This window comes from Rhinoderma darwinii, chromosome 2, assembly GCF_050947455.1.
Source record: "Rhinoderma darwinii isolate aRhiDar2 chromosome 2, aRhiDar2.hap1, whole genome shotgun sequence".
Classification (NCBI taxonomy): domain Eukaryota; kingdom Metazoa; phylum Chordata; class Amphibia; order Anura; family Rhinodermatidae; genus Rhinoderma; species Rhinoderma darwinii.
Window position 1 is genome coordinate 314625468 of NC_134688.1, and position 16084 is coordinate 314641551.

The 16084-nt window shown below is 44.0% G+C and overlaps 1 protein-coding gene across 1 annotated transcript in view; it reads left to right on the plus strand.

The window, feature by feature from the left end:
* Nucleotides 1-16084, plus strand: part of ELAPOR1 (endosome-lysosome associated apoptosis and autophagy regulator 1) — a 271583-nt gene that overhangs the window by 30411 nt on the left and 225088 nt on the right. The window contains exons 3-5 of the mRNA XM_075853543.1: nt 3588-3668; nt 10711-10816; nt 10902-11051. Of these exons, the coding sequence (XP_075709658.1) occupies nt 3588-3668; nt 10711-10816; nt 10902-11051 (337 nt within the window). The remainder of the gene's footprint in view (nt 1-3587; nt 3669-10710; nt 10817-10901; nt 11052-16084) is intronic.

Consider the following 16084-nt stretch of genomic DNA (forward strand, 5'->3'; position numbering starts at 1 on the left):
TCAGCCAAACACTGCCAACTGAGCAGCCAGACTGCAATTGGCGACACCTAAACTGGAAAACTGGATAAGCACGTGGAGTAAACTCCCAAATTTCTGTTAAGTTTAAACCTAGTGCTATTATGGTAATGTAGTATTGTTATAGTAATGTAGTAGTATTATAATAATGTAGTAGTATTCTAGTAATGATGTATTGCTATAGTAATGTAGTATTGTTATAGTAGTTCAAATAACGAATTGATTAACAATAATTTTGTATTGTATCAAATTGGAAAGTAATGCGGCCCATCAACTTCAAATTTTTTCTATGTGCGGGCCATTTACCCAGCAGAGTTTTAGACCTCTGGTCTAGGGGGAATTAGTTACAGGCCGACATGAACCCTGTGATGTCTGTCCTCACTCATGCTACATCTTCTGTTATGTTAGAGGGGTGTCCCAGAGATTTCAAAATTTCAGTAACTGCAGACAATGTTGGAGAGGTTACTCTCTTTTTAAAACCCCCTCTGCTGCTCCGGCGGTCCCTGATGGTCCCGCAGCTGTCACGTGCTGTACATGCAGGCATCACCATTGAGGCCAATAATTGGGTGCAGCAGTCACATGAATGTTTTAGATTACGTCATTGCTGCAGGATCTATAGGAACACCCAGAGCCCACTGCTGGAGCAGCATGAGGATTTAAAACGTGACTAACTTTTTTTTCTTTTATTTTCTAACATTTACTGCAGTTACTGAAATGTTTAAATGTCTTGAACAACCCCTTTAAACCTCTCCCCACCAATGCTTTACAATAGACATACTCCTGCATAGTTATACTATGTCAGTTGGACACTATCGGTGAGTTAAAGTCTACCTAAACCTTTCAGGTGACTTTTCAGAATTAAGTTGTCATATGTGCGTACATGAAGACTAATCCTATAACTGGCCATTATGACATGTATATAATGGCATTTATCGCCAGTTTTCCCCATCTGCAGGCTCTATTTCTATTTTTCAGTTTTCTCTTGGCTAAGCTCCAGAGGAGTAGGAGACTAATTGCTATTATGTCTGCCATGTGATCCTGCTCCCCTAGCACTATCTATCACAAATGCACACATATAGAAGCAGCTTCAGCAGCATCGAGGAGATCTTTCAGCAGTAAGGAGCAGTGTAGCTGTGAATCCAGGACTGGGGTGAGATAAATCACACCAGAAGTGGCAGCAGTCTCTGTCTCTCTCCAGCAGCTCCGTCCCCCTCCACTCTCCATAGACTTCTATAGGCAGCAGTTGTAACCTGATCTCTGTTTAAATTACTTTGTATGGATTTTATAAAAAAATCCAGTGTGTAAACCATTAGGTTACATTCACATGACAGGGAAAAATGTGTGATAGCCGTTTTTTTTAATGGCCATCACATGATCATTTTCAGAACATTGTAGTTCTATGTCTGTATTCACACAGCTGTTTTTTAACGGCCCATGAATACCGGCCGTCAAAAAATAGAACATGTCCTTTTTTGGCCATCTTCACGGCCAGACGGCCACCATGGAGCTCAATGGATCAGTTTTTAACGCTGTTTTTCAGGAATTAATCCTTGTGACGGCCATTAAAAATGTAACCTGGCCCTCAAAAGAGGACTCCCGAGCACAGCGCTACTTTAATGCGCTGAGCCCACGGAAGGTCTTGTCATATATGGACAGTGATGTTAGGGATTTTGAGATTTCGGAATCTCCGGCCAGAACGTCTGCAACGCTCTGGCCAGGGATTCTGCTTCTAGAGAGATGTGAACAGTGACGTCCGAGGCTCATCCAGGAGCAGGATCACTGGCCAGAGCATTGGTAATGCTCTGGCCAGGGATTCCACTCCATATATGGACAGAAACGTCAGGGAACCCTCCTGGAGCGGAATCCCCAGCCAGAGCGTTGCTGACACTCTGGTGATTATGCTCCTGGAGGAGCCCCTGGCGTCACTATCCATATATGGACTGTGACGTCGGGGGATCTACCTGGAGCAGAATCCCCGGCCAGAGCGTTTTCCAACGCTCTGGCCGGGGATTCTGCTCCTGGAGGATCGCCTGGATGTCTCTGCCTGCTGGTCCATACATTGCTCCCTGAGCACCTTTATTGAATCTGACAAGGAGTGGTGAGTGACTATTGTAGCTGACTTGCTGGTGACACGGTGGTTACACCACAAACTCTCTGTTGTCCCCCCTCATATTGCACAGATGTAATCTTGATATAAAATGACACCTGGAGGACTTTTTTTAAGTATATTTTGCTGTGCACTAGCCTAAGTTGCTTTTTCTGTTCTTAAATATCTCTGCTGGTTGGGTACACCTGCAATAGTCCCCTCCAAGCAATCTAAGATAACCGACAAAAAGGAGAAATCCTCTGGACCTGTGTTTGTGTCCCGTACGTTGCGGCCTTCTGAAGCTTCCACCACTCCCTACACTACTGATGACTCTCCCACTGAACAGTCTATGCTAGATGTTTTAAAGGCTGTTAGTCTTGTACCCTACTAACCAAACAAATAGATTCTCTTCAGATGCACTTTGGTCTCCTCAGAGCTAATGTGCATACATTGCATGAAAGAGCCACGGAGTCTGAAGTACGCATATCTGACCTGGAGGATGCGGTGACTCCTCTTAGATTCAGAGTCAACACCCTGGAATCTCTGCAGCCTGCATGGTGTGCTAAACTCGATGACATTTAGAACGGTCTACGGTGGTGCAACATGTGCTTTTATCGGTTTGCCTAAAAATGTGGAAAAGCCAGATCCAACTGCATTCTTGGAAAATTGGCTTAAAGAGGCTCTGTCACCAGATTTTCAAACCCCTATCTCCTATTGCAGCAGATCGGTGCTGCAATGTAGATTACAGTAACTGTTTTTTTTTTTTCAAAAACGAGCATTTTTGGCCGAGTTATGAGTATTTTTATGCAAATGAGCCTTTCTTAAGTACAACTGGGCGTGTTTAAAGTTAAGTCCAAGTGGGCGTGTATTGTGTGTGTACATCTGGGCGTTTTTACTTGTTTTACTAGCTGGGCGTTGTGAATAGAAGGGTATGATGCTGACGAATCAGCATCATCCACTTCTCTTCGTTAACACCCAGCTTCTGGCAGTGCACAAACAGCAGTTTTTGACCACACATGGGGTGTTTCAGTACTCGGGAGAAATTGCATTTACATGTGTTGGGGGCTTTTTCACCTTTATTCCTTATGTAAATGAAAGAAATTTCAACAAAAACTGCATCTTATTTTCCAAAAATTTTAATTTTCAATTTTCACAGGCCAATTCTAATTAAATCTATGAAACCCCATGTGGGGTCAAAATGCTCACTGCACCTCTAGATCAATTCCTTGGGGAGTGTTTCCAAAATTGTACTTTTGTGTGTGTTTCCTATGTTATGGTTCCACCTATGTTATGGACCTCTTCAAACCTGATATGGTGCCTAAAATATATTCTAATGAAAGGAAAGCCCCAAAATCCATGAGGGGCTCCTTCATTTTTGAGGCCTGTGTGGCAGTCAAGTAGTACATGAGGGCCACATATGGTATATTTCGAAAAACTTCAGAATCCGTGTAATAAATATTGAGTTGTTTCTGTGTTTTTTTTTCAGGTACAAAATAATCAGTGCCAGCCAAGTGAGGAAAATTCAAGGTGGATGAGAAGCACTGAAAAGGGATGGGGATATCACCAAGTAATTAACATTTCCTGTCATTTTCTGTATTCCCTTTGCATACATCTGCATGTAGGTTACTCAATGACTGATTTATGCTAAAGGTGCTTGCGTAGGGCCAAAGATTTTGCCTAGAACTATAGATGGAAAAACACGTACATGTGGTTATAACCTGCTGTCATGTAAAAAATGTGATGGTAACCTGGTTTGTGGTGCAGATCACCTGTGAGAGAATTTCTGATAAACATCAAGTTTAGTTTCACAGCTATTTCACTCCATTTTGAGTGAACTGTATGCTCAAATGAGCTCCATTGCAGAATCCACACCATGCATTACTTTTATATATAGTTTCTTGCCAGGAGTTCAGAACCAAGCACTGTCAGCAATATAAAAAAAAAAACTATTTTAGCTCCAAGTTGAATTACTATCAAGATGAAGAGACATTTCTGTCCAAATTGTTAATGTAGTTTCACTGCTACAGGGGCGGGGGATTTAAATTCAATAAATACAAAAAAGTTTATATATTGATAAAAACATTAATAAAAAGCCAATCAACATTTACTTTTGCTAACGTTGAACTTTAATCCTACCTGTATTAAATGTAAGCCTCGCCATAATCCCACAATATCCCATGTAGAAAGAGATGCCAGACGATGCATGTGCGTGCAGTCCATACTGCCACCCAGCCAATCGGTGATAAGCGCCTTACTTAAAGAGGCTCTGTCACCAGATTTTGCAACCCCTATCTGCTATTGCAGCAGATAGGCGCTGCAATGTAGATTACAGTAACTTTTTTATTTTTAAAAAACGAGCATTATTGGCCAAGTTATGACCATTTTTGTAGTTATGCAAATGAGGCTTGCAAAAGTCCAAGTGGGCGTGTTTAAAAGTAAAAGTCCAAGTGGGCGTGTATTATGTGCGTACATCGGGGCGTTTTTAATAATATTACTAGCTGGGCGCTCTGATGAGAAGTATCATCCACTTCTCTTCAGAACGCCCAGCTTCTGGCAGTGCAGACACAGTGTGTTCTCGAGAGATCACGCTGTGACGTCACTCACAGGTCCTGCATCGTGTCAGACGAGCGTGGACACCGGCACCAGAGGCTTCAGTTGATTCTGCAGCAGCATCGGCGTTAGCAGGTAAGTCGATGTAGCTACTTACCTGCAAACGCTGATGCTGCTGCAGAATCAACTATAGCCTCTGGTGCCGGTGTCCTCGCTCGTCTGACACGATGCAGGACCTGTGAGTGACGTCACAGCGTGATCTCTCGAGAACACGCTGTGTCTGCACTGCCAGAAGCTGGGCGTTCTGAAGAGAAGTGGATGATACTTCTCATCAGAGCGCCCAGCTAGTAAAAGTATTAAAACGCCCCGATGTACGCACATAATACACGCCCACTTGGACTTTTACTTTTAAACACACCCACTTGGACTTTTGCAAGCCTCATTTGCATAACTACAAAAATGGTCATAACTTGGCCAAAAATGCTTGTTTTTTTAAAATAAAAACGTTACTCTAATCTACATTGCAGCGCCTATCTGCTGCAATAGCAGATAGGGCTTGCAAAATCTGGTGACAGAGCCTCTTTAAATCCCTTATCTAGCTTTCGCTAGTGCTAGTTAAAGAGGCTCTGTCACTAGTTTAGTATTCACCTACCTAATCTAATAGGCACTGTCACACTGATATTGCTAGTGAAAATTCTGTCCCACCACGTTTATTATTTTAAAAGTTATGAGCTTTTTTCTAAATATGTAAATGAAGCTATACTTAACAAGTGGGATCAACACCAGCAATTCTCCTGTGGTGGAGCTGCCTCACAGCCTCTGACGCTCTCCTATCAGCATGAAGATGCTTCACACAGTGTGAGAGACTGAGGCTGGAGGGAAGGGGGATCAGTTCAAACAGCCATATCTCAGGCTGTGGACCACCTAGAACAGCGATTCTGGTGGCATATGAAAGATGAGATTCTAATATTTCATCTGACACCAGTTCTAGCTGTGAAACAACCGGAGATACAGTTGAAAACAGTCGGGAATGGAAGCTGTATACTATATGATCAGCCTATGTTCCTGGACAGGGAAAGGAGAGAAGCTGTATGACGATTGGACAGGGCCATACAGAAAACATTAAACCGCCCAGAGTGAACAGAAAGAGTAACCTCCTACTGGGCTATTAGAGCCAAATTATCATATTTGAAAAAAATGCTCATGACTGCAAATAAAAAAAACTTTTTTTAAAACAAATCACAGTGTAGTGATCAGCATCATAGGGCCTATTAGATTAGTTAGGAGATAGAGCATTAATAAACTAGTGATTGATCCTCTTTAAAGTGGTTATTACCCTGTATCAAGCTTTATACAATGTTTTGCGTGTGCCTGATATTCCCCATGTGTGACCCTGAATATTGACCAAAACATACTAAAGTCCAGGGGCCAACACAGTCGCAAGACCCCAAACAAAAATGTGGGAAAATGGGATTTAAAAGTGAAACACGCAGTCAAGTTAATCTTTCTCTTGGTAACTCAGAATAAGCTCTATTACGCAAAAATAGAGCTGAAATACTGTACTGTATATGAGTTCTGGAATTCATTAAAAGGCATAAATGCTATTGATTTGTTCTTGATTTTGGAGGCTACTATGAAGATTTAGGAACACTCTGTGGACAAAGACCATAGATACTGTTTGTACTGTGAAACTCACAAGTGCTATTTTTTTTTTTTAAGCCTTATATTTAAAGAGGCTCTGTCACCAGATTTTGCAGCCCCTATCTGCTATTGCAGCAGATAGGCGCTGCAATGTAGATTACAGTAACGTTTTTATTTTTAAAAAACGAGCATTTTTGGCCAAGTTATGACCATTTTTGTAGTTATGCAAATGAGGCTTGCAAAAGTCCAAGTGGGTGTGTTTAAAAGTAAAAGTCCAAGTGGGCGTGTATTATGTGCGTACATCGGGGCGTTTTTAATACTTTTGCTAGCTGGCCGTTCTGATGAGAAGTATCATCCACTTCTCTTCAGAACGCCCAGCTTCTGGCAGTGCAGACACAGCCGTGTTCTCGAGAGATCACGCTGTGACGTCACTCACAGGTCCTGCATCGTGTCAGACAAGCGGGGACACATCGGCACCAGAGGCTACAGATGATTCTGCAGCAGCATCAGCGTTTGCAGGTAAGTAGCTACATCGACTTACCTGCTAACGCCGATGCTGCTGCAGAATCAACTGAAGCCTCTGGTGCCGATGTGTCCGACACGATGCAGGACCTGTGAGTGACGTCACAGATCTGCACTGCCAGAAGCTGGGCGTTCTGAAGAGAAGTGGATGATACTTCTCGTCAGAGCGCCCAGCTAGTAAAAGTATTAAAAACGCCCCGATGTACGCACATAATACACGCCCACTTGGACTTTTACTTTTAAACACACCCACTTGGACTTTTGCAAGCCTCATTTGCATAACTACAAAAATGGTCATAACTTGGCCAAAAATGCTCGTTTTTTAAAAATAAAAACGTTACTGTAATCTACATTGCAGCGCCTATCTGCTGCAATAGCAGATAGGGGTTGCAAAATGTGGTGACAGAGCCTCTTTAAGAGCAGTCTCATGACAAATGCATTCCAAGTAATTATATACTCAACTTAATGATAACCAACCTGTTTGATAAAAGACATAAGCCAATCAAGCTCAACCAAGGGATGGGAAAAAGGGAAGGTATATGGATAAACTATAGAATATGGTTAGACTATTTGTTTTACACCTATTAATCCAGAAGAAGATAAATACAAATAAATAAAAAGCTAAATTTCCCTCCTGATCCCATGTGTCTATCAGACTGGATTAACATTCAAACAAAAAATGTATACATTCCATAAGCGCTGATATTTTTTGGTTCTAAGACATTATCTATGCCTTTTTTTAAAGCCATCTACTGTCCCTGCTGTTACCATCTCCTGCGTTCGGTGTCTATTCCACACATTCACAGTTCTCACAGTAAAGAAGGCTTGTCGCAGCTCTTTACCATATTTTTTATATGGATCATTTATATATTTATAAGTTAATCATACCCCCCCCCCCTCTTTTCAAGTTGTATTAAATGTAATTATTTTAATCTTTCCTCATAACTTAGATTCTCCAAGCCCCTTATTAGTTTAGTTGTTCTTCTTTGGATTTTTTTCCAACTCCAGGGCATCCTTTATATGAACTGGAGCCCAGAACTGAACTGCATATTCTAGATGAGGCCTCATTAATGCTTTGTAAAGTGGTAATATTACATCCCTGTCCCGCGAGTCCATGCCTATTTTAATACACGACAATATCTTGCTGGCCTATGAAGCAGCTGATTGACATTGCATGCTGTTATTTAGTCTATGATCTACAAGTACACATAGATCCTTCTTTACATGTAACGCCCAGTTTAGCACCCTCTAGGACATGATGCATGCAGATTATTAGTACCCAGATAAGTAACTTTACATGTGTCCACATTGAACCACATTTGCCAAGTGGATCCAAACACCAAGGGTATGTTCACACGAGGTCATTACGTCCGTAATTGACGGACGTATTTCGGCCGCAAGTACCGGACCGAACACAGTGCAGGGAGCCGGGCTCCTAGCATCATAGTTATGTACGACGCTAGGAGTCCCTGCCTCGCTGCCGGACAACTGTCTCGTACTGAAAACATGATTACAGTACGGGACAGTTGTCCAGCAGCGAGGCAGGGACTCCTAGCGTCGTACATAACTATGATGCTAGGAGCCCGGCTCCCTGCACTGTGTTCGGTCCGGTACTTGCGGCCGAAATACGTCCCGTCAATTACGGACGTAATGACCCCGTGTGAACATACCCTTAGTGTGTCCAAATCGGCTTGTAATATGTGAACATCTACAAATGTTGTGGTGCTTTTTCTCCTTTAGTCCTTGTGGAAATGATAAAAAATTAGCTAAACCTGCATTTTCATTGAAAGAGTGTAGATTTCCATTGTCACGGCCTTCTTCCAATAATTTCTGCAATAAACCTGTAGGGTAAAAATGCTCACTATACCCTTAGATAATTTCCTTAAGTGGTGTAGTTTCCCAAATGGGGTCACTTTTGGGGTATTTCCCCTGTTTTGGCACCGCAAGAGCTCTTCAAACCCAACATGGTGCCTAATGTATATTCTAATAAAAAGGAGGCCCAAAATCCTCTAGATGCTCCTTTGCTTCTGAGGCCGGTGCTTCAGTCCAGTAGCACACTAGGGCCACATGTGGGATATTTACTAAAACTGCAGATCCTGGGCAATAAATATTGAGTTGCATTTTTCTGGTAAAACTTTGTGTTACAAAAAAAAAAATGGATCAAAAAGGAATTTCTGCAACAACAACAAATTAACTTTGTAAATTTCACCTCTACTTTGGTTTAATTCCTGTGAAACGTCTAAAGGATTAAGAAACTTTTTAAAATGCTGTTTTGAATACTTTGAGGGGTGAAGTTTTTCAAATGGGGTGACTTTTGGGGAGTTTCTAATATATAAGGTCCTAAAAGCCACTTCACAATTGAACTGGCCCCTGCAAAAATACCCCTTTGAAATTTTCTTGAAAATGTGAGAAATTGCTGCTAAAGTTCTAAGCCTTGTAACGTCCTAGAAAAAGAAAAGGATGTTCAAAAAACATTGCCAATCTAAAGTAGACATATGGGGATGTTAATTAGCAACCATTTTGTGTGATATAACTGCCTGTCTTACAAGCAGATACATTTAAATTGAGAAATGCCACAATTAAATACAGAATGTATCGAGAAAATTTTGCCAGTAACATAAAGTCCAATGTGTCACGAGAAAACAATCTCAGAATCGCATGGATAGGTTAAAGCATTCCGAAGTTATTACCACATATAGTGAAACATGTCAGATTTGAAAAATGAGGCTCTGTCAGGAAGGTCAAAAGTGGCCAAAGACGGAAGGCGTTAAACTTTGAACACTTTTATTAAAAAAAAAAAAAAATTTATTATGGTGTTTTAAGCAACTTTGTAATTCTTTTTGATGACATTTTTTTTAGGGTGTGTTCACATCAGCGTTGACCTTCCGTTCATCAGTTCTGTCAGACCTTTCCGTTGAGGAACCGATGAACGGAAAGCTAAACGGAAACCATACCTTCCGTTTGCATTACGATTGATTTCAATGGTAATGCTTCCGTTGTAATTTGTTTCCGTTCTGTAAGGTTTCCGTTCTTTTATTTTTTATTTTATATACACAACAGAAGCATTACCATTGAAATCAATCGTAATGCAAGCGGAAGGTATGGTTTCCGTTTGGCTTTCAGTTTATCGGTTCCGCCAATGAAAAGGTCTAATGGAATAGATGAACGGAAAGCAGACGCTGATGTTAACAGGTCCTTACTTTTTCAGATGCAGCTTCTATGTGTCCTGGATACATAGAACCTGTATCTTGCGCTCAAACCCGAATGAGTCAGAACTTACTGCTTTGGTGACAGCGGGTCCTGCGTGTCTGACACGCAGGATCCACCTGTAAGAGACACGAAGCAACCGCTGTCACCGAAGCAGTCCGTCCCACTGACCTGATGGATCCGAGTTTGAACGCAAGATACAGCTTCTATGTTTCCAGCATACATAGAAACTGTAACTGAAAAACTAAAAAAAATTATAAAAAAAACAATTACAAAGTTGTTTAAAAACCATAATACATTGTTTTAATTGAAAATAAAAAAAAATAATAAAAAAAAGTGTTCAAAGGTTTACATAGCCATTATATTTTCTGGGGAGATTGATCTTCAATGTTGTTTTGTAAAAAAAAAAATCACATTATCCTGTTGCCTAATCCTTTCCCCACACCATTTCTCTACCCACCAATATAGTCTGACCCCTCTCTAACCTAACTACCCCTTTATTTTCTACATTGACCTCCCTCCTCAGCCCTAGTTTAAATACTCCACCACCCCTGCTACAATTCTCTCCCTCAGCACAGCGGACCCCCTTCCATTTAGGTGCAAATCATCTGCAGAATACAGTTTGTACCCAAATATAAAGTCCGCCCAGTGCTGAGAATTTATAAATTTACAGTTTTGTTTTTTTTCAGGTAAAACTCACACAAGGAACCAATGTTCTATACTGGAGAACAACTGCTTTTTACATGGGAACTAACACTCTCAAGCCAGTGTTGTTGAGGAATATTTTGATTACAGGTATATGTTATATTTGTATATATGACTTTTTTGATAATTTAAAAAAAAAAAAAGCAGTGCGTGTCAGTTTTTTTTCTCCCCACAGGTGCTGCTTATACTTCAGAATGCTTCCCATGCAAGCCTGGTACATTTGCCCCCAGTAGTGGGGCTTCATCCTGTCAGCTATGCCCCAAAAACACTTTTTCGTATCGTGGGGCTTCGTCTTGCACACCATGCGAATCTGACAAGTATTCAGGTAACCTATATGTAGAATTGCAACAATGCAAATCTGTAACTTTGTAGCTTGTTGTGCACAAAACTGATGTTTTTGTCACCTTACAATGCAGAGGTGTAGCTAGCAGGGGGAAGGGGGGGGGGTGGCCCCGGGCCCACTGAGATTGTGAGGCCTAGGGCTGGCTCCCCAGCTGTGGCATGTACTAGTGTCAACTGTATCTGCGTCTTTAGAACGCAAATACAGTTAAATCCGATGCTGGAGCACGAAGCTGTCAGCTCCCTGATCCAGCATTCACTGTGTAATGCTGGCCATGAGCGGCTCAGTGCAGACAGGCACGATGCAGTCACGTCGTCGCGCCTGTCTGTGCTGAGCCACACACTGCACAGACCGGAGGAGCAGAGGAATCCCCTCCACTTGTCGTGGGAATGGGGTTAGGTGAGTATTTCTTTATTTTTATTATTATTAGGCACTACGGGGGCATCATATTGCATGGGGTTGCTATGGGTGAATTATACTGTATGGGGGCATTATGCTGGCGGTGGGGGAATTATATTGGCAGGGAAGAGCAGCTGTGTGGGCATTATGTTGGCTGTGGGGGCAGCTGTAGGGGCTTTGTACCAAATATGGGTGCAGCTATGAGGGCATAATAATGTGGAGGCAGCTATGGGGCATCATACTGTGTGAGGGGCATTATAGGGTCATTATCCTGTGTGGGGTCGGCTATGGGGGCATTATACTGTGTGGGGCAGCTTTAGGGGCATTATTCTATGTGGGGGCAGCTATAAAGGCATTATACTGTATAGGGACAGCTATATGGGCATTATTCTATGTGGGGGCAGCTATAAAGGCATTATACTGTATAGGGACAGCTATATGGGAATTATACTGTGTTGGGGCAGCTATACGGGCATAACCCTGTGTGGGGCAGCTTTAGGAGCATCATACTGTTTGGGGGGCCACGAAGAGGTCATTATACTGTGGGGGGAAGCCACAGGGGAATTATCCTGTCTGGAGGAAGCTATAGGGGCATTATCCTGTGTGGGGCAGCTATAGGAGCATTATGCTGCATGGGGGGGCCACAAAGAGGTCATTATACTGTGTGGGAGCAGCCACAGCGGCATTATCCTGTGTGGGGGCACCTATACGGGCATTATCCTGTGTGGGGCAGCTATAGGAGCATTATACTGTGTGGGGGCCATGAAGAGGTCATTTTACTGCGTGGGAAGCAGTATAGGGGCATTATACTGTGTGTGGAGACCGCTATAAGAACATTATACTGTTTGGGAGCCACTATGGGGTCATTATCCTTTGTGGGGGCCACTAATGGGGCATTATTCTATGTGGGGGCAGCTATAAAGGCATTATACTGTAGAGGGACAGCTATATGGGAATTATACTGTGTGGGGGCAGCTATAGGGGCATTATCCTGTGTGGAGGAAGCTATAGGGGAATTATCCTGTGTTGGGGCAGCTATACGGGCATAACCCTGTGTGGGGCATCTTTAGGAGCATCATACTGTTTGGGGGGCCACGAAGAGGTCATTATACTGTGGGGGGCAGCCACAGGGGAATTATCCTGTCTGGAGGAAGCTATAGGGGCATTATCCTGTGTGGGGCAGCTATAGGAGCATTATGCTGCATGGGGGGCCACGAAGAGGTCATTATACTGTGTGGGAGCAGCCACAGCGGCATTATCCTCTGTGGGGGCACCTATACGGGCATTATCCTGTGTGGGGCAGCTATAGGAGCATTATACTGTGTGGGGGCCATGAAGAGGTCATTTTACTGTGTGGGAAGCAGTATAGGGGCATTATACTGTGTGTGGAGACCGCTAGAAGAACATTATACTGTTTGGGAGCCACTATGGGGTCATTATCCTTTGTGGGGGCCACTAATGGGGCATTATACTGTGTGGGGCAGCTATGGGGATGTTATTCTGTGTGGGGGAAGCTATGGGGGCATTATACTGTGTGTGGAGACCGCTATGTGGGCATTATACTGTGTGTGGAGACCGCTCTGTGGGCATTATACTGTGTGTGGAGACCACTATGTGGGCATTATACTGTGTGTGGAGACCATTATGTGGGCATTTTACTGTGTGGAGACCACTATGGGGGTATTATACTGTGTGGGAGGCACTATGGGGCATTATACTGTGTGTGGAGACCACTATGGGGACATTATACTGTGTGGGGACCACTATGGGCGCATTATACTGTGTGGGAGGCACTATGGGGTCATTTTACTTTGTAAGGGGCCACTTTAGGGGCATTATACTGTGTGGGGAGGCACTATAGGGGCAGCTATGGGGGCATTATACTGTATGGGGGCGTTATTCTGTGTGGGGAAAGCCATGGGGTCATTATACTGTGTGTGGAGACCACTATAGGGGCATTATACTGTGTGGAGACCACTATGGGGGCATTTTACTGTGCGAGGGCAGCTATGGGGGCATTTTACTGTGTGGGAGGCACTATAGGGGTATTTTACTGTGTAAGGGGCCACTATAGGGGCATTATACTGTGTGGGGAGGCACTATAGGGGCATTATACTGTGTAGGGGTAGTTACAGGGGGCATTATACTGTCTGGGGAGGCACAATAGGGGCATTATACCATTTGGGGAGGCACAATCGTGGCATTATACTGTGGGGTAGGCACTATGGGGCTTTATAATGTGTGGGAGGCACTATGGGGGATTATACTGTGCGGGGAGGCACTATTCTGTGACTGGAAGTTACGTACACAGCGTACGTAAACAATGTAGTTCACTATTCTGCACTGTTTCCGTAACACAATTTTTTTTACTTCTATGGAAGTTTACAGAAACAGAGTAGCACAGCAAACTATGCTGTTTACGTAAGCCTGACCCTGCTAGAAGCGCCTCTGCAGTTGTAAACATGTGTTGGGGGAAGCCCACTGGGTTGGGACCCACTCAGATTTTTTTCGCTCCCCCCTGTGCTAAACCCATAGCTACGCCTCTGAATGGTAGGGTTAGTGCATCATATCAACTTTTTTTTTTTTTACAGATTTTTAAGTGCAGGGAATAAGAAGAATTTTTATTTATTAGACAGGACAGAATTACTCTATTTGCAGATCTCCCTAATGTTCCTCTTGTGGAGGGATTGTCCCTAATTTTTTTTTCTTGTTTTAAAGCCATATAATAAAGCTATACATTACATTGTGAGTATAGACACAAGGAGGCCTAAGATAACTAAGAAAAAGCTACACACATTGCAATTGTAAATATGTGATCTGTGGATCTAAGGCCCTGTTCACACAGAATTCCGAGCTGATTTTTTTTTCTGCCTGCAGAAAACTCTTTCAGGAATATTGAGGCAAATTTTGAATTGCCTGCACTTATTTTTCCGCTTTTTTTGCAGCGTTTTTCGCCCGCGGCCATAAAAGCGGAGAACACTGAGAAACGAGTCCGCAAGTTTTTCTACCTACCATTGATTTCAATGGAAGGTCAGAAGCAGAAAATCCAGCAAGCGGCCAGAAGCTATACAGCCCCCCTGTAGACCGTGCTATACAGCCTCCCTGTAGACCGTGCTATACAGCCCCCCCTGTAGACCGTGCTATACAGCCCCCCTGTAGACCGTGCTATACAGCCCCCCTTTGTAGACCGTTCTATACAGCACCCCTTTGTAGACCGTTCTATACAGCCCCCCTGTCGACCGTGCTATACAGCTCCCCTGTAGACCCTGCTATACAGCCCCCCTGTAGACCGTGCTATACAGCCCCCCTGTAGACCGTGCTATACAGCCCCCCTGTAGACCGTGCTATACAGCCCCCCTGTAGACCGTGCTATACAGCCCCCCTGTAGACCGTGCTATACAGCCCCCCCTTGTAGACCGTTTTATACAGCCCCCCTTTGTAGACCGTTCTATACAGCCCCCCTTTGTAGACCGTTCTATACAGCCCCCCTGTAGACAGTGCTATACAGCCCCCCTGTAGACCGTGCTATACAGCCCCCCCTGTACACTGTGCTATACAGCACCCCTGTAGACTGTGCTATACAGCCCCCCTGTAGACTGTGCTATACAGCGCCCCTGTAGACTGTGCTATACAGCCCCCCCTGTCGACCGTGCTATACAGCCCCCCCTGTCGACCGTGCTATACAGCCCCCCTGTAGACCGTGCTATACAGCCCTCCCTGTAGACCGTGCTATACAGCCCTCCCTGTAGACCCTGCTATACAGCCCCCCTGTAGACCGTGCTATATCGCCCCCTGTAGACCGTGCTATACAGCCCCCCTGTAGACCGTGCTATACAGCCCCCCCTGTAGACCGTGCTATACAGCCCCCCCTGTAGACCGTGCTATACAGCCCCCCCTGTAGACCGTGCTATACAGCCCCCCCTGTAGACCGTGCTATACAGCCCCCCCTGTAGACTGTGCTATACATCCCCCCCTGTAGACAGTGCTATGCAGCCCTCCCTGTAGACTGTGATATACTTTCAAGTATCACAAAGAGGGACAATCGATGTGGCGCGCAGCGGCAATTTTTTTTCTTTTAAGCCACGCCTCTAATCCCACCCAATCCCCGCTCATACACATCCGGTTCAGCCTACACAGTATAATGCCCCCATAGCTGCCACCATACAGTATAATGCCCCCATACAGTATAATGCCCACACAGATGCCCACACAGATGCCCCATACAGTATAATGCCCACACAGATGCCCCATACAGTATAATGCCCACACAGATGCCCCATGCAGTAGAATGCCCGATAACTGCCCCATGCAGTAAATTGCCCCATAGCTGCCCCCACATAGTATAATGCCTCCCATAGCTGCCCCACAGTATAATGCCATCTATAGCTGTCCCCACAGTATAATGCCCCCATACAGTGTAATGCGCCCCCATAGCTGTCCTCACAGTATAATGCCATCCATAGCTGTCCCCACAGTATAATGCCCCCATACAGTGTAATGCCCCCCCATAGCTGTCCTCACAGTATAATGCCATCCATACAGAAAGCTCTCCACAGTATAATGTCCCCATACTGTATAATGCCCATATAGCTGTCCCCACAGTATAATGCCCCCATACA